The following is a 17,077-nucleotide window of genomic DNA, read 5'->3' on the forward strand; positions in this document are numbered from 1 at the left end:
ACTCTTTAGTTCTTTAATGATGACTATCTCCAGCTCCCTTTATGGCCTCACCATCCTGTGTATGGCTAATAGAACTTTGCCAAAAGCACTTTCTGGCAATGAAGGGAGATGACAAAGTGATTTTATATATATATATATTTGTGATGGAATTATTCCTGCCCTGGTATCCCAGTTTATCTGTGAACTCCAGCACTCTTTGGATCTTTAGTTTGTTGAAAATTCATTTTATGGAGGTTGGCTTTTTACCTGGGGAAGCTCACTAAGTCAGTTATTAAGGACAGGTTAGTTTGTCAGAGCAGGGAAGTTAAAACCGCTAGTCTAAGAATTATCCACATTAGTCTGATTTCAGAGTCAAAGTTCCCAAAAGGCTTAGTGGGTGTGGAAAATGTGAAAGAGCCATCTCATGTGAATCTTTCACTGCAGGTCACCGCAGTGCCATTGGATTCTTACTGCAATGACCGAAGTGCAGAATATGAGCGGCGAGTGCTGAAGGAAGGAGGGAGTCTGGCAGCCAAGCAGTGTTTGTTGAATGGGACCCCTGAACTGGCGGCAGACTGGCTAAATCGACGGTCCCAGTTCTTTCCAGAACCAGCTGGAGGACTGTGGAGCATTAGGCCTCAGAATGGCTGGTCTTTCATCAGGATTCCAGGTGAGTCCTCCTTTCTCTTGGCATATGTTCCCAGCTTTGGCAAGGGAAGAACCAGGAAGATACTCCATGTGGTGGTTTCAGATATTCAGAATTCAAAGTTCTTGAGGTTTCTATTTCCTCTTTTACCCTTTGTGATTGTAGGTAAGAATGCTTAAGTAATTTGTGACTTGAGTGGAAATAGAAATTTTTTTTAGATTTCTGCCTAAATGCTCTCCTGTGACAAGCTTACAGCTGAGAGAGGAATACCACTCTTAGGGGTGGGGGCGGGGGTGTAGGGAAATAAACTTGGTAGGAAAGGCTTCAGGTCGAGTGAGTACAGTCGTCTTGTGCCATTGCCAGTGGAATGAATGAGAATGTCGTCACTCACAGAAAGCCTAGTTTAAGTAGCATAAACAGTGTCCTGCACGAAGCACTAGAGATCTGAATGATAACCAGAAGAAAAACAGTGTTTTGTGCCAAAATGCTAGCGGATTCCCAGACCTACTAGAGTCAAGGTCGAGGGTTGAAAGGAAACTAGGTTTTCATTTTTGCTTTAGTGAGACTACTTTTAAGGAAACCGAACACAGGGTTCATAGGCTTGTGTTCCTTGCTTACACCTGCAGGCACACTGGAGTGGTAGCTTAAAGCTACCATGTTCGTTTCAGTTGTCCAAATTCTCTAATGCTTTGATTGTATTCATCTTACTGGCACATAAAGGAAGTAAACTAGAGTTAAGGGTTCAAAAGAGAGGCTCTGCTATTTCTAAGAGATAACTGGGTTCTAGGCTTTAAGGCCTGGCTTTTCCATTTAATGTTAACTTTGTCAAGTGTCGAGGGACTTTGGGTCAACCTGTTAGTTGCTTTGGGGGTGCTTTGAACTGGAAGATACCATTTTGTGTACAAGAGCAATATGTATATGGCCTCATATCTGACTTAAAACAGAGGAAAGCAGTGGGTGAAGGTATATTGTTAGAAAATAAGGGGAAAGCCCAGGTGTAAAGCAGGCCTGAATAGTAGTAGGAATAGAGGAATAGAAGCCAGCAGGTTTGGAAACCACAGAGTCCCCGGCAAAAGATGAGCACAGGTGTTAAAAGAAGCAAGATAACAACTTATTTCTTCTTTCTCCCTTTTTCATTTTGACTCCTAAGTTCCCAGTACAGAAGGAGAAGGCTTATTGCTGGCGCTGTGGGAATCTCTTGTGGCTTTTCCTGTTCTTTGAAAGAAAAATGGACCTTGTTTAAATAGCAGGAAGTGTCTGAGTTCTTTTTGCATCGATAAAAAGCACCAGCCTCACTGGCTGTTTACTGTGAGAACCAACCAGCTCCTCACTGACCCCATTGTGCTCGGTAGACTGGCTGGGCAGGGCAGTGGGGGGTGGAGGGGTCACTGGAACCTGTATTTTATCTCTTTTTCCTCTATACTTTTACATTTTCTGTTTCCCTGGGAAGGGTTGGTTTTATTGTATTCCTTGAGAGACTGACCAAAATCTTCTGGATTTCACACCTTGAATGTCTCTCTGTGTTTCACCAAGAGAAGTGTGTACAATCCCTTCAGAAGTCTCCTCTCTTTGGAAAAAGGAGATATTATTTTATCTGTTACCCTAATTTTACTGCCATTGGATACATTCATTTTGTCGGTGACCAGGATCTTATACTGTGGTCAGTAAGAGCTTGTATCTAAGTGAAAATACTGTAAGATTGTACTGTAGGATTGTAGGAAGGATTGCAAGAAAGTAGCGTAGGTCTTTTCATTTCAACATTTTTTGAGCTTCTGTTTGAAAGAAAGGGCTGGGCACAGGTTTGACTTGGCAGAGTCAGCCTATTTCTAGGGAATTGTGCTCTTCTTGGCTCTATGCCCTGCTTAGCAACAGGTGGTGCTCTTGTCCAGTGCAACTTTGGTAGCTCCTGAAAATTGGGTAATGGATGCCAGGCCCAGAAGGCAACAGTGTGCAGTGAAAGAAAACTGTTTTTTTTCTGCTTAAGTGTTTTAAGGCTGTTGCTGATGTCACTTTCTTCTTGGACCTTTTCCTTCAGGCAAGTCCAAAGAAATTCAGTCCATCCACTTCCACCTCCCCTACCTAAACAATAACAAGCTAACAACAGGTGCGACTTCTTGCTTCTTTTAGGTGCATCAGAGTTCTCTTCTAAGTGTACATCTTCATCTCTGAGTTTTTCTAATCCTAGCATCAGTTTGTTCTGCTTGCAAAGTAAAGTAGATGTGGGAAGCAGGAAGGTGTGAAAACCATTAAATCATGATTTTGAGATGAATTGAAGCTTCCGAATATTCAGACACAAGACAGATTTGTATATGCTTAAATATTTGTGTTGAGGGACTATATACGAATGGAAAGAGGAGATAAGCAGGCTGCAGAAATCTGATGTGCTTAGCTTGCCCACTCTCACTCAGTGACTGAAAAATATATGGGTTTCTTTTTTTCACTTTCCTGTGCTTTTAATGAGAAAAAAAGAAACTTACTGTCTGAAGCTGATTGGTACCTCTTTGGGGAATGTTTAGGAGCTGTCAAAATTGAGGGACCCCAGGGAACCCAATTAAAGGAGAAGGGTAATTGGCAAGAAGAAACCCTTGAAGTTGTTACGAAAGCATTGCTGCCTGATCAGACTGGGAATTTATATAGGCCTCCTTGTCCCGTGCCAGCAAGAGGGCTTAGCAATCGGTTCTGTCCCAGCTGCAGTCATTTGATTGCGTTGGTAAGGAGACCAACAGGGAGAGCATTTCAATAATCTAAACAGGACCAAACAAAGAGGCTGAACAAAGGTGTGTGCCACAGTGTCAGGGAGGGGGTGGTGGAGGAAGAAATGTGGCCTGGCAATGTTCCGAAGGTGGGAAAAGGCAGGCTGCAGTGCAGAGGAGTAAACATCCAGGACCTGTAGCTTTGTAGCAGAAGCAGAGTGGCTGATGATTTGTTGTGGTGCTGTCAGCACATCTGTTCTCATTCGGTTTATACAATTAATTGTGCACTTGGCAGATAGTGGCGAGAACAGAGAAATGACCGTTGAAAACTTTTGGATTGCTCTCAACAGTCAGCTTCTGTAGTTCAGAGGAAAAACCACAGGTTCAAACCCGAAACTAAAGGTAGACAGTATGTTTTTCTTAACAGTTTTCTTTTTTTACTTTTAGTAGTTAGCTGTGTATGTGAACCTCTCTAGCCTTTCTGTCTCTCTTTTTGCATCCCACAGCCACTTGCAAACATACTCTTACATCTCCCAGCCCCTTAAGTTTCATCTCTTCCCCTCCAATAGCAGCAATTGTTTAGGGTATGTTTATGGACCAGTCTGCAAACAGGAAACTCTACTTCCTGAAATGTGATGGGAGTTGAATGATACTGAATGGATAAGATGAAAATTTGTGAGTTAAGTGTTCTCTAAAGATCTTTGGCCGAAATGCCATTTTTTTTTTTTTTAATGGGAAGAGGAAGGAGGAAGCACAAATTAGTGAGTGAAAGCAGCTTCCATTTCACAGAAACCCAAAGTCAGTCTTTCTGAAAAGCTGAATAAGCCCTAGTGTCTTTATTAAATTACAGCTTAGGATAATGACATTTACCAGCCAACCTATTTGAAATCATCCAAGAGAGAGGGTTTTGTTTTTGTTTTGTTTTTGTTTTTTAGTGCATTTCTTGGTGTTCAAGTGTTTTTAGGGGCAGGCAAGAGCAGCCCTTGTTTCTCTACATTCTCATGCCTTTGGGAGGTAAACCATGTAGCCACAGGACTAGTAGAAACAGATACCTAGAGATAAGATGAACAAAGGAAAAACAGATTTCTCAGGTCACTTACAGCAAGTTTGGCATGGATATTACTCTTAGATGTCCACATAATACCTGCTGTCTCTTCAATAAAAATGTGGAGCAGTGAAACTTTCAGATGCCTTAGCAGCAGATTTTTGATTGGGAACTGTCAGTTGGGAGGGGACCTACACCTCCCTACTTCAGGATGTTTCTTCCCAGAGCACTACTGGATATGATTTAACAGTGCTTTGCATTCTTCTCTGGAGTACTTTCCTGCTCTCATGATGACAAGCGTCCTGGTTGCAGTAATTTTGGCTGCATACAGCTTTGCAGTGAGTGATTTTGCTGCTTCAATTAAATATAATTTCCCGCTTCCCCCCTTTTCTTCTCCCTAGGCAAGGAGAGCCTCATCACTGACAGTGGAAAGCTGTATGCCCTTGATGTCCTGTTGACTCGGCTCAAGTCTCAAGGACATAGGGTCCTTATCTACTCCCAGATGACCAGGATGATAGACCTGCTGGAGGTAGGAGAAAGAACCTTGGGGACTAGGACACTTTGACATTTAAATTGCAGGAATCATAGATGTATGACTAATGTCAGTCCTGCTTAATGGGAACCCAAAACTTGTCTTCATGATTTGACCATCTATATTGGGAGGAGAAGCAACTCCTGGCGGATATGAAAGTGTGCAAAGGACTTCTTCCTCCTTTCTTGTATCAGTGAAATAGAATCCCTCTCCTTCCTTCCTTTACTAGTGAAGAAATTCCCGAATTTTAAAGCAGATCAGATCCTAGGAATTTCTTTAAAAGTCCTCTGAAATTCTGTATGGAAAACAAGATTTGGGATTAGTTCTCTATTAGAGAGCAACTATTCATCCTGAGTTAGTGTAGTGATTCTCAACCTGACTATATTTTGCAGTCTTTTGGGGGAGCTTTAAAAAATACTGATGTCCCATCCTCAGAGATCCTTATATAAGAAGTATGGAATGAAGCCTAGGCATTAGGATAAAAAGCTCCCAAGGTGATTCTAATATATAACCAAAGTTGACAACCATTGGGTTATGGTGAAAGATACAGCTCTGTCTTACTGTGCAGGGCAGATTTTGTTTCTTTTATTACTTCTGAGTTGATATTCTCTCTGCTTTCTTGTTGTTGAAGTAGTGGCTTATTATTTGAGGGAGAGAAAGTCATGGACATACAAACAGAGGAGTGAAAGTGAGGACAAATAATCACAGACCACTAGAGTAAGTTTTTCATGCAAGAAAGTTGGAAAGCCATCTGTTGAGAGGCTAAAGCATCTGGATATCAGTAGTGTATAAATATTCTCATGTTTTTTTGTGTGTTTTACATATTTAAGCCTTTAAATTTTAACCCTGCTACTCCAGGGACTAGTTGGTAATAAATAAGTGGAAATTGGACCATGATTATCCCTATCTAGGAATAAGGGAGTAGAGATTCTATCAGTACAGAAGGAATGAAGGGTAGCAATAGGGGAGAATTTTAGGTTCTTCAGAAGCCAAGGCTGGCTCGCTGAATTTTGCAGTGAGTTTATCTAAATTCGGTGGCAGGCTCTTAAATAATCAGGCAACTTCTTTTAGCAAGAGACATAACAAATAATATTTGAGGTCAATTTAATCACTGTTTCATGTTTAATAAAAAGTGTTTAGCCTCTGGAATGCTGTCAACAGGCAGAAGTTTCTGCCTTTTTGTATTGTGAATAGGTCATCTATTTCTAAATGATGGAAAAAATGCTTATAAGTGACTGTGAGTCACCGTAAGAGGTGATTAAGCCATTGTGTTTGATGTAAATCTTGACTATGTTAAAGTTCCTAACAGCAATAATCCAAAATAAAAGGACTGCCTGCATCCTTAATATTCTGTTCAGGGACTTCCCTGGTAGCAGAGTGGTTAAGAATCTGCCTGCCAATGCAGGGGGCTTGGGTTCGAGCCCTAGTCCAGGAAGATCCCACGTACTGCAGAGCAGCTAAGCCCGTGCACCACAAATACTGAGCCTGTGCTCTAAAGCCCATGAGCCACAACTACTGAGCCCATGCACTGCAACAACTGAAGCCTGTGCACCTAGAGTCCGTGCTCCACAACGAGAAGCCACCTCAATGAGAAGCCCACGCACCACAATGAAGAGTGGCCCCCGCTCACCGCAACTAGAGAAAGCCTGTGCAGCAACGAAGACACAATGCAGCCAAAAAAAAAAAAAAAAAAATCTGTTCAAACTAAATGATGTCAACAGCCAAAACAATATGAGTAACTTTCTTTCAGTGGGACTCTTTTTAGATAAAGTGCACTTGCCTTTTCCTGAAGAGTCAGGAAAGTATAGATGAAATAGTAATCTTTCACTGATAAGAATTATAGAAAAGGTAATATAATATGCTAAGGATTTTATAAGGGAGTTAATAATCTTTTTTTTCCCAAGGCTATATATCAGTATATTATAGAGTCTTAAAAGCTGATTCACATTATAAGGGAAGTTCCAAGGAAAAGGGGGTGAGCCACCAAAATATAAGCTAGCTGTGGTAGATGAAAGGTGAGTGTGGGTAGGTGAAGTGACACAGTCCTGCATTTTAGTCCCTTATTCTGTATATTGCACACTTCTAGGTACTCATAAGAATCACTAAGATAAGTAATTCAAAGTATGATAATGAGTTTTGTTCAGGATGAGTGCTGTGAACACTACCCACCAGGGTCACTTCCTGTCTGTCTGTAATCCAGCAGGATTTTTCGAGGGGATGTGGACTTTGTGGGTAGGCTTAGCAATGAAGGCAGCTTGAGAATCTTCTCTAAATGTAGTTGCATTGCTCTATGGGGAATTCTAAATTAGGGAAAAGCAAATTCAAAGCCTGAATTTCACAACTGCTAACATTCCTTAGCCATGTGTATAACATGCTTCTAGGATGTTGAAGCCAGAAAATGTTGCAACTGTTTGTACTGAATAATTAAAATGAAACTGTTGTCTAGTTTCCTTACTACTATACTATTCTTTTTCCTTCAACATTAAATTTTAAAGTTTCTTCTTTTTCAGTCTATTTATTTGTTTTAATATTATTTACTCAAACGAACCACATTTTGTATTCCAAGAGTTTAGTCCTCCAAATATATATATATATATATATATATATTTTTTTTTTTTTTTTTTTCGCGGTACGCGGGCCTCTCACTGTTGTGGCCTCTCCCGTTGCGGAGCACAGGCTCCGGATGCGCAGGCTCAGCGGCCATGGCTCACGGGGCCAGCCGCTCCGCGGCATGTGGGATCCTCCCAGACCGGGGCACAAACCCGTGTCCCCTGCATTGGCAGGCGGACTCCCAACCACTGTGCCACCAGGGAAGCCCCTCCAAATATATTTTGTGGGCAAAGAATTACAGTGCCCACAATGTTTAATATTTGTCTAATCATTTATAGAAATGTAAATGTATTGTGGATTTTAGGAAAGTGCAGGATTAGGTCTACTTTTCATTATCTTTTCAAAGAGTATTATGGGTTTTTCAGTCACTTTCATGATGGAAGCTTTCATTGTAAACATTCATTAGAGCCATGTTCCACTTTAAAACATGACCTAGTATTAATTTAAAAAAATACCTTGACCCTTGGCCTTGCTTCTTCATTCTCAGAGTGTTGTGGTTTTTGTTTGCTTGTTTGTTTTTTTAGATTAAAAAAAATTTTTCAGGATTCTCTTTTTCCCTTGACATCTTGTACCCTGTATATCAAAGATGGAAGAAAAACTTCCACTAGAGCAGGAATTTGAGCTCACATGGGGCTGTTGAAGCTCTGCTGTGTAGCTGTGGAGCATGTCAGCATCTCTTTTATCTAACAGCCTTTTTGGGTTTTTTTTGTTCTGTGCCTTAGCCTTGGCTATGTGTTTGTCTGTTTCTGGGACTCAGAAGAACTAAAAGATAGTAAAAATTCACACACTTTTGTATGACCAGGATTCCATTTTGTGAAAAATACTAGTTCTAAGCACTTTGTATTTGCTCAGTATTTTCTAAAGTGATTGATAGCCTCCTTCTCTTGGGCAAAAATCTGACTTTAATTTAAATTTCAAGCAAATATATCAGATCTTCTTCCAAATAGAATTCTATATTCAGAAATATTTCATCTTGTCCCATGGTATCCAAATAGTATTTCCAGATAGGGGATTTAAAAAGGAGACTACTTAATTTCTAGGGCCAGGAATTTTTAGTGTGCCATGGGTAGAAGTCAAGGACGTAAATAAGGGAGGATATCACAGGTCACTAAGTTATGTTATCAGTTTATTTTTTATTTCCTGAGTCACATACAGGGTCTTGCCTGATGGGAGTACTATGGACACAGACATAGCCCCTATGCCTTTGGGATGGTGGCATCCAGCTGGATGTCAGACAAAACTTTTCCCACCACCACCATTTTACCCTATAGTTTGGGATACTTCCCGTCCCTCCCCATAGTTTAGTAGTTGCAGAGAGCTTTTAACTCACTACAGATGACTTACATTATCTCTGAGTCATCTCTTTTGAGATTCATTCCTATTGCATCAAGCAACTGAGTCTGTAGTTCAAGGAAATAAGCCTCAGTATTTTCTATGCAATACAAAAATACTTGGAAAGGGTCAGCCAACTGGTGCTGTATGTGTGATTGTTAAGTACTGAAACCCAGACAAATCTTGCACTACACCAATATATGAAAATAATGCAACACAGAATTAAATACAGATAATCCATAGCTAATGATGATATATGAGACAGTGGGTTGTGTAACTTGCCTAGTCAGCAAGTACCTCACTGGGGAAGGATTCATCCCAAACAGACATTCTATCATTTATGGGCTGGCTTTTCTTAGAACTCCAAGTAACCTTTGGGAGCTGTGATTCTGAACATACAGGGAAACTGAGTATTTTAAAACTGCTCCGTGGAATGAAAAGCAAATTGGGGTTACTGTTAACTAGCATTTTCATTAGGTCTTAGAAGTAATAGAAAGAAATATGTTTGCTTACAACCACACTATATTTATTCTGTTTAGTTCATTTCTTTTTCATGCCAACTATGAGCGAGGCACTGTGCTAGGCAGAGGTAAATACCAGTTAAATGTGGTCTTTGACTTTAAGAGATGAATCTAGTGAAGGATTTATGTATGTATGTATATATATGTCTCACACAAATAACTGTCAAGTGTACCCTGACACTAATGCCAAAAATAAAGCATAAAGAGAGACGAAGATAGCAAGAGGGATCATACATTTATTTCCAACTGGGTCACTTTGGGAAGGCTTCACATATGGTGACATATGAACTGAACTTAAATAGAATTTCAACCATGAGGAAAAAGGGCATTTCCAGACTAAGGAAGCCAGATGTAAAAAGGCACAGACGTGGGAAGGTACAAGACATTGGGCAGTGGGGAGTAGTTCAGTGTAACTGGAGCATATGGTATAGAAGAAAGGGGAATAACAAGTAGGGTGAAGGCAGATTATGGTGGGCCCATGAATGCTTTGTGATTGCTCCAGAGGGCTCTATATTAGATAAGAGAAGGATAACTATCATATTTCACTTACTTGGTGCAATTTGCTTGGACAAAAGAGAAGTTGTAATAGACATTGAGGGGAGCCTCACTTTTTGCCGGTGATAAACACCAAAGATAGAAAGGGGCATGTTCAGGAAAATTAAAGTTACACTAGGTCTGCAGGTTTGTGGATCATACTGAGTCTTCCCCTCAGATTTTTTTGTGACAGTGAAATTGGGTTAAAATGAACATCAGAGACAACTTTGAAATAGAGAAGAAGTCTCAGAATGGAAGGTTTGCGTTAGGGATACATAAACATTAGCCTTTATTTTTTCAAGTGCCCAGTTACCCTTTCTTTATGATCATGATGGATGGGGGTTATAGTCATAATAAGAACTTTGTGGGGCTTCTCCTTCCCCTTTTTTTCTGCTAGTGGTAGTGAGCTTCTGTTCTATCTGGGAAGCAGTAGGTGGAGGGGTTAAGCTAAAGGCTCTGGATCTAGTCTACTTGAGTTCCCATCCTAGCTCCATGCCTACTGCCTGTGTCACTTTAGAGACCTTGCTTAACATCTGTAAGATATGGGAGTGACAATAATAACACCTACCTGAAAGGCTATAGTGAGGATTAGATAAGCAAAACCAGGTAAAATACACAGAATAGTGATTGTCACTTAGTAAATGTTCAGTAAATGCTAGTCATCATCACTATCACTACTACAAGGTGAACCTAGACCCTTTGTATTACGCCCCTGGGTGTGTGAATGTTTGCTTTTATTTAGTATACTTTAAAGGATTGAGAGGCACTTGCTGAAACTATTTTGAGTTATGCTAATAGCTCTGTTCACATGCTACTGCTTAAAAAGTAGGACTTAGGGATGTGTTCCAGAACTGACCTGTCTTCTCAATTTGTATTCTAAGACAGTGGTTTTTCAACTGATGGGGTTGGGTACCGGACAGGAGACCTAGGTGTAGACATTAAACAGGTGGGGCCTGGACTCCCTACCCTTCTTTGTTAGCTAGAATAGTAATTTTTTTAAAAATCTATTTTATATTAGAGGGATTCCATATAAGAGTTTTCTTGAAAAAAGTGTTCCAGTGCTTTAGAAATAGCATAAGGGTATGTTCTGTAACAGTGTAAGTGTACTTACAAGTCACACCTGTTAAATGCAGATTTCGATTTACTAGATATGGGGTGTGGCCTCAGTTCTGCATTTCTAACAAACTTCATGTGTTGCTCATCTGAGAACCATGCTGAGAAAGCATGATTCTAAGGGACCCTGCCCTGCCTTCCCTCTGGAGTGGTTGTTCTCAGCTCTAGAAATAGGGTGTCTATTGCAGTCATCTTTGGAGCTTTTTAAAAATAAACCGGTCTAGGCCCTAACCCAGACCTACAGAGTCAGAATTCCTGGGGTGGGACCCAGGAATTTTAATCCCGGCTGAAAATCACTACTCAGATGCCAAGAGTACATCTTGTCCATAACCCCTTTGGCTTCTACAATAATTTTTAAAAATAGTATCTACTAGAACTGTATAGGTCTAAAGACTTCCTAAATGTTAAAAGCCATAATTTTTATTTTATTAGTTCAAGCAGAATTAGAGCTTACTTTGGTTAGTGGTTATTGATCCACTTGAGAATACTGGTGTTCATATTTATTTAATTAAGGGAGGATACTAAATTATGAGACTTCTGGGAGGGGAAGGTCTACATTTGGTTTCTCTTTTCGCTGCTTTAAGTGGAAAGGAATTCTTGGTTTACAAGGTTCCAAGAAATTTAATCATACTGATGGATCATTTTCTGAGCTTTTCCTAAATAACCCAAGTAGACTTGGGTTAGAAATGCCCTTGGTTTCTACAGAGTGCCAAGTGTCAGGAAGAACTGGGTAACGGTTGGCCTTTCTGTACCATAAGCCCTTCTTAATGCACAGGAGTGCTAACATGACACGGTTCCTACAAAACACAGTAAAGTCATCCAGCAAGCAGTAGTCATCCAGCAGTGGTCCTCAGGCATGGGAGTGAATTACAGACTATTGGGGGATGAATGAGAATGCTGTGCCATCCTTGAAAGACATTTAAGGGACTTCAGTGGTGGCGCAATGGTTAAGAATCTGCCTGCCAATGCAGGGGGCACGGGTTCAAGCCCTGGTCCGGGAAGATCCCACATGCTGCGGAGCAATTAAGCACATGCAGCACAACTTCTGAGCCTGCCCTCCAGAGTCCGCGAGCCTAGAGCCTGTGCTCCACAGCAAGAGAAGCCATTGCAATGAGAGGCCTGCCCACGCACCACAACAGAGTAGCCTCCGCTGGCCGCAACTAGAGAAGCCCCGCGCGCAGCAAAGAAGACGCAACGCAGTCATAAATAAATAAATAAAGTTTGTTTAAAAAATAAATAAATAAAAATAAAAAACATTTAACTGCAAAACTCAGCAAATAGTTACTAATTAACCAGTCTCAGCTGCTGGCTTTGAAAAGAATATATTAAGCAAGACTCTTAAGATGGATATTAGAAAACCATTAGAAAACCTTTTGATATAGAGATTGTTAAGTGGGGATAGATTTTTTTAAATAGATTTTTTAACTTTTCAAAAGTGCTATGACTACTATCAAATCATTTGTTGTTAGAATTTGTCTTTTTATTTTAAAAGATAGAATTAAATTTTATGTTAAATCATTAGGTGTTTTTAGGATCATAGGAGAACTGAACTAAGAATGGAACAGTTCTTGAAATTAACAATTGGAAAAAATAAGGCTTTTCTTTCCGGATGAGCATTTGATTAAATTAAGTATCTTTCCCAAATAGCCTAGAGTTCTAGAGAGATGTCTAGGAAAGCTTTGGTGTAGCCAGAATTTGTGAATGAAAGAAATACTGAATTGCCTTTTTAGCTCAGTCTTTATCTTATAGATGTTTTTCTGTATTGTCAGGATATAGCTATTCCTCTGTTCTGCTTTTAACTGCTGTTTCCATGTCCATTTACTTGTTGTTTTGAAGCTATTTACTGAAATAGGATCTAAACTCAACTAAGCCTTCTGAAATCCCCCTATTCCCCTGGGTGAGAGAGCAAAGGCTTAAAGCAGCAAATGGGAAAGATTCACTTCCGTTGCCTCAGTAACAGGTTGTCTATGATCAGTGTTGGTTTAATTATGGCCTAGGATTAATATCTCTAATGTTGTTCTGACCTTGATATATAAATGATATGAACAGCAAGATCTACAAGAAGGTTCATTCATCAGTCCTGTCACTAAAGTTGGAAGTTCTGGTTCAAAAGGCAAAAGAGTGCAGTGCCTGTGCAGGAAGCCCACCTTTTGGTTAAAGTTCAAATCTGTGGACTGTCTCTCTATAATCTAGGTATTTTGTTGTTCTGAATGGCAACATCTCCTGATTGGATTAGCTGCCCAGGTATAGTGAGCCTCTAAAGACCATCATCATGCTGTCATTTTTCATCTTCTTTCCTGAATTCCTCATCCAAAACACCCCCTACTCTTCTGCCATTAACCCATTCCCATTATAGGGCTCTACCACTAAATTTGAAGCTTGCTTTGACTGTATATTTTCTGCCCACCCTGTGATTACCAAAGCCCTTAAAGAACCACCTGGAGACAGAAGGAAATAGTGAAAAAAGGAAGAAAAAAAAAAATATACACACACACACACACACACACACACACACATATATTTTATATATATATATATATCAACTTGCTCTAAGAGTGCTGCCACATACACTGTACCAGTCATACCAAACTGTAACAACCTTCTGTGCTGAAGTACCCAGCCAGGTATAAGAGGTCCATAATGAGAATACTACAAAGGAAGAATATTCGACCACAGAAAATTAATTAATAGAAACATCTCCCAAATGTAGAAATGATTAGTATTTTTCAATAGGAAAAAAGTTTCTTTGAACTGAAAGAACTGCTTCATGGTGTTTCTTATAAATAGGCAGCTGTATTAGCTTTTTATTTTTTGGTTGCCTTGGGTCTTTGTTGCTGCGCGTGGGCTTTCTCTAGTTGCGGCGAGCGGGGGCTATTCTTCATTGCAGTGCACGGGGTTCTCATTGCAGTGGCTTCTCTTGTCGTGGAGCACGGGCTCTAGGCATGTGGGCTCAGTAGTTGTGGCACACGGGCTTAGTTGCTCCGCGGCATGTGGGATCTTCCCGGACTGGGGCTAGAACCTGTGTCCCCTGCATTGACAGGCGGATTCTTAACCACTGCGCCACCACGGAAGTCCCTGTATTAGGTTTTGGTAACAGTCCCTCTGCAAGTGGACTTTTTGAAACATAATCCATATAATCGGGGTAAAGAAAGGAAATTAGTGCTCATTTGGACATATCTGTAAGAGGAATTGCAACTTCCAAGAATGGAGATAACATCCCCTCTATTGCATCTCTTGAAATCTCTTCTCTGTTCTTAAAAGTTTTAATTCCTTTTACAGATAATGCCAAGAACATTCTCTGCCATGGAAAGTTACCTTGTCTTCTGTTCATTCTGATGCTTAGGCCTCCCTTAACAGTGATGTATGCTGTGCTGGGAGAAGGGAGCTTAGGTTGTAAATTCAAGGACTTGGTCAGCAAGAATTTGCTGGAGAGAAACCCATTGGGGTGGATGTTGCTGAAAGAAAACTGGCTGTTCCATAGCCATGAGAGACATCTGGTTAGTGACTGAAAAGCCATTTTGGTTTACAGATTTCATTTTGTTTAGCTTGTTTTTTTACAAAAACTACAGAAATCTGCAGGAATAAGATTAGTTTCTAAGTTGAAATTGAGAGTCGTTGTAATCTTCAGGGTACCCTCTATTCTCGCACACTGACAATAAACTCATTTACGAATCAAATTCCTGTACTTCTGAGATTGCTTTCTCCTCATTCTGGGTAGAATGACTTGCCCCCAGTATGGATGAGGTGGGTAGATGCTTGTGGAAATTAGAACGCAGTAATTTGCATCAAACTTATTATATCTTTTTACTCTGATTGGCAGGAATATGTGGTTTACAGGAAGCATACCTACATGAGGCTTGATGGCTCATCCAAGATCTCAGAGAGGCGGGACATGGTTGCTGATTTTCAGACCAGGTAATGTTAATAGGAATTACAAAAACGGTCATTTGATTTTCCTCTAGTTGAGATGATGAGTTAAAAGAAATACCAACACATCTCAGATTGTTAAGCAATCATGATATAATTTCTGCTATTTTATGAGGTAGCTAGATCTGCTTATAGTGCTTTAGATTTGTGTGTCTGTGAAAGAGAGAGGAAATGAATAGTTGGTGATTTTAGTGCCAAATTAGTGCCTGTTTCTTTGGGCAATAAAAGAAATGATTTCTGAGTATGAACCAGGATCCTTCTTATGTGAATAATATGTACATAGAAAAAAAATCCACAAGGCTATATTCCTAAATGTTAACAATGGCTATCTCTGGGTATTGACTTGCAGTTGATTTTCTTTTTGTTTTTGCTTACCTATTTCATTTTGTATAAGTTTAAAGAAAAATACCTCCTTTTTCCTGCTTTCCGTCTAATATTGTAGTAGTACAGTGCAGTATGACAAATTGCAGTAGTGTGCAATCTATTCATCTGGCAGCTCTCAGTTATAGTACTTCTCCCACCTGATAATGAGCCTATGAGATTTCAAATACTGCATGCTGGATGCTGATGGCCTACAGAACCATAATTATTCCAAGTACAGGTTCTCATTGTAATAAGCAGGGTCTGCTTACTGCTCTCTCCAAGGAGAAATCCAGGGTCTGCTAGTGACAGGTCTCCTGAACTCCACCCTTAATTTTCCTTAGACCTGGAGAACTAAGGAATATAGTAGATCTTAATGTTCTGTAAGTCAGAACAGTTCTGAATTTTTGGCCTTTAATTGTATTGTCTGTTAATATTTAACTTTCGAATTCTTGGGTAGAAAATTAAGCACATAGCCATTTGTATTTAGGTTGCAATTTTTAGTTTCTTTCATTTCAGTTTTAAAGCATGTTTTACTTCAGCATGAAACAAATCCATAGTTCAACATAGAATGTCCTCTGATTGAGAATTTTTGCTATTGCACGGTCCTTTATAACACAGCATGGGTAAGGAGATACATCCTGATGTTTTGGTTTATAGTATATACTCAGACCAATAACTCCTAGGTTGAAACTACTTCTGCATTCAGGTGCCTGTTTGACCAACAATGGAGGGTAAGAGCTGCTTTGGACCTATTTTAGTTTGTTACCTGAAGCAGCTGGTAGATGACCTAACTTAGCTTCTTACCTAGCAGAAGCTTTTGACCGATTCTTAACTTGATTATTTGAGTGAGACATGTATAATCATAGTAGTGCCTCCTAGCACTCCATACTGTGTGCACCTCTCCCCACCCCCAAAAAAGTTTACCAGCTGATTTTTATCTTTCCTTGATTTTGAAATCAAATGAAATACATTTCACTGTGTCCTTATCTAGTCCAACCTGCAGGGCTCCAAATGACAAGAATCTTACATACAAGATCTGTAGACTGTATGTTTCCCCCAGGGTGCCTATGTTTTCTCCAGGAATGCCAGCACTTCAGTGATTTGGGCACATTGGTATGAAGGCAGCATGAATTGTGTGTTAGAAGAAAAGCCATTAAGTAGTAGATCTTTTGCCTGTTACTGTTTGTGGTTTTTTTCCACTAATATGTTCGATATTGTACATTTGAGAATCTCATTTATAGCAAAGCTAATTTTTTTTTCCAGTAACAGTTGGGGCCATTATATATTATATAAAATGCCTATTGAGGAAAATTTGAGAAATATTTGATGAAGAAAGTAAAAGTCACCCACAATCCCATCACTGTTAACATTTTGGTTTATTCCTCTTGTCTTTGATGTGTGTATGTAGTTAGATTTATATGTTGATACCCATATTGTAGAGATGACTATGTCCTCATTTCTTCCACTTAACAGTATATCATAAAGGTCTTCACATATCATTAAAAAAGAGTCATTGTAATCGTTATTTTTAATGATCAATATTCCATTACATTCGATATACCACCTTTCTGTTGTTAAAATGTTGAGTATCTTTGTTACAAAGCTTTGTCATCATTTTAGATTATTTTCTTAATATAGATTCAAACAAGAGAGATTATTGAGTAAAGGAATATGAATGTTTAAGACTGTACATATTGTCATATTGCTTTGTAGAAAATTCTACTGGCTTAGATTCCAGTCAGAGCTGTATTACGTTGACTTCTAACAGTTTGGGCTTCTGAG

At 39.7% G+C, this 17,077-nt stretch overlaps 1 protein-coding gene across 1 annotated transcript in view; it reads left to right on the forward strand.

Moving 5' to 3' along the window:
- INO80 (INO80 complex ATPase subunit) overlaps positions 1-17,077 on the forward strand; it is a gene marked incomplete at its 3' end in the record, with an annotated part of 101,566 nt that overhangs the window by 61,213 nt on the left and 23,276 nt on the right. Inside the window, exons 25-27 of the mRNA XM_079699619.1 lie at positions 424-649; positions 4,765-4,892; positions 14,826-14,920. Of these exons, the coding sequence (XP_079555745.1) occupies positions 424-649; positions 4,765-4,892; positions 14,826-14,920 (449 nt within the window). The remainder of the gene's footprint in view (positions 1-423; positions 650-4,764; positions 4,893-14,825; positions 14,921-17,077) is intronic.

The sequence above is a fragment of the Hyperoodon ampullatus genome (assembly GCF_949752795.1).
Source record: "Hyperoodon ampullatus genome assembly, chromosome: 3".
NCBI classification, from domain to species: Eukaryota; Metazoa; Chordata; class Mammalia; order Artiodactyla; family Ziphiidae; genus Hyperoodon; species Hyperoodon ampullatus.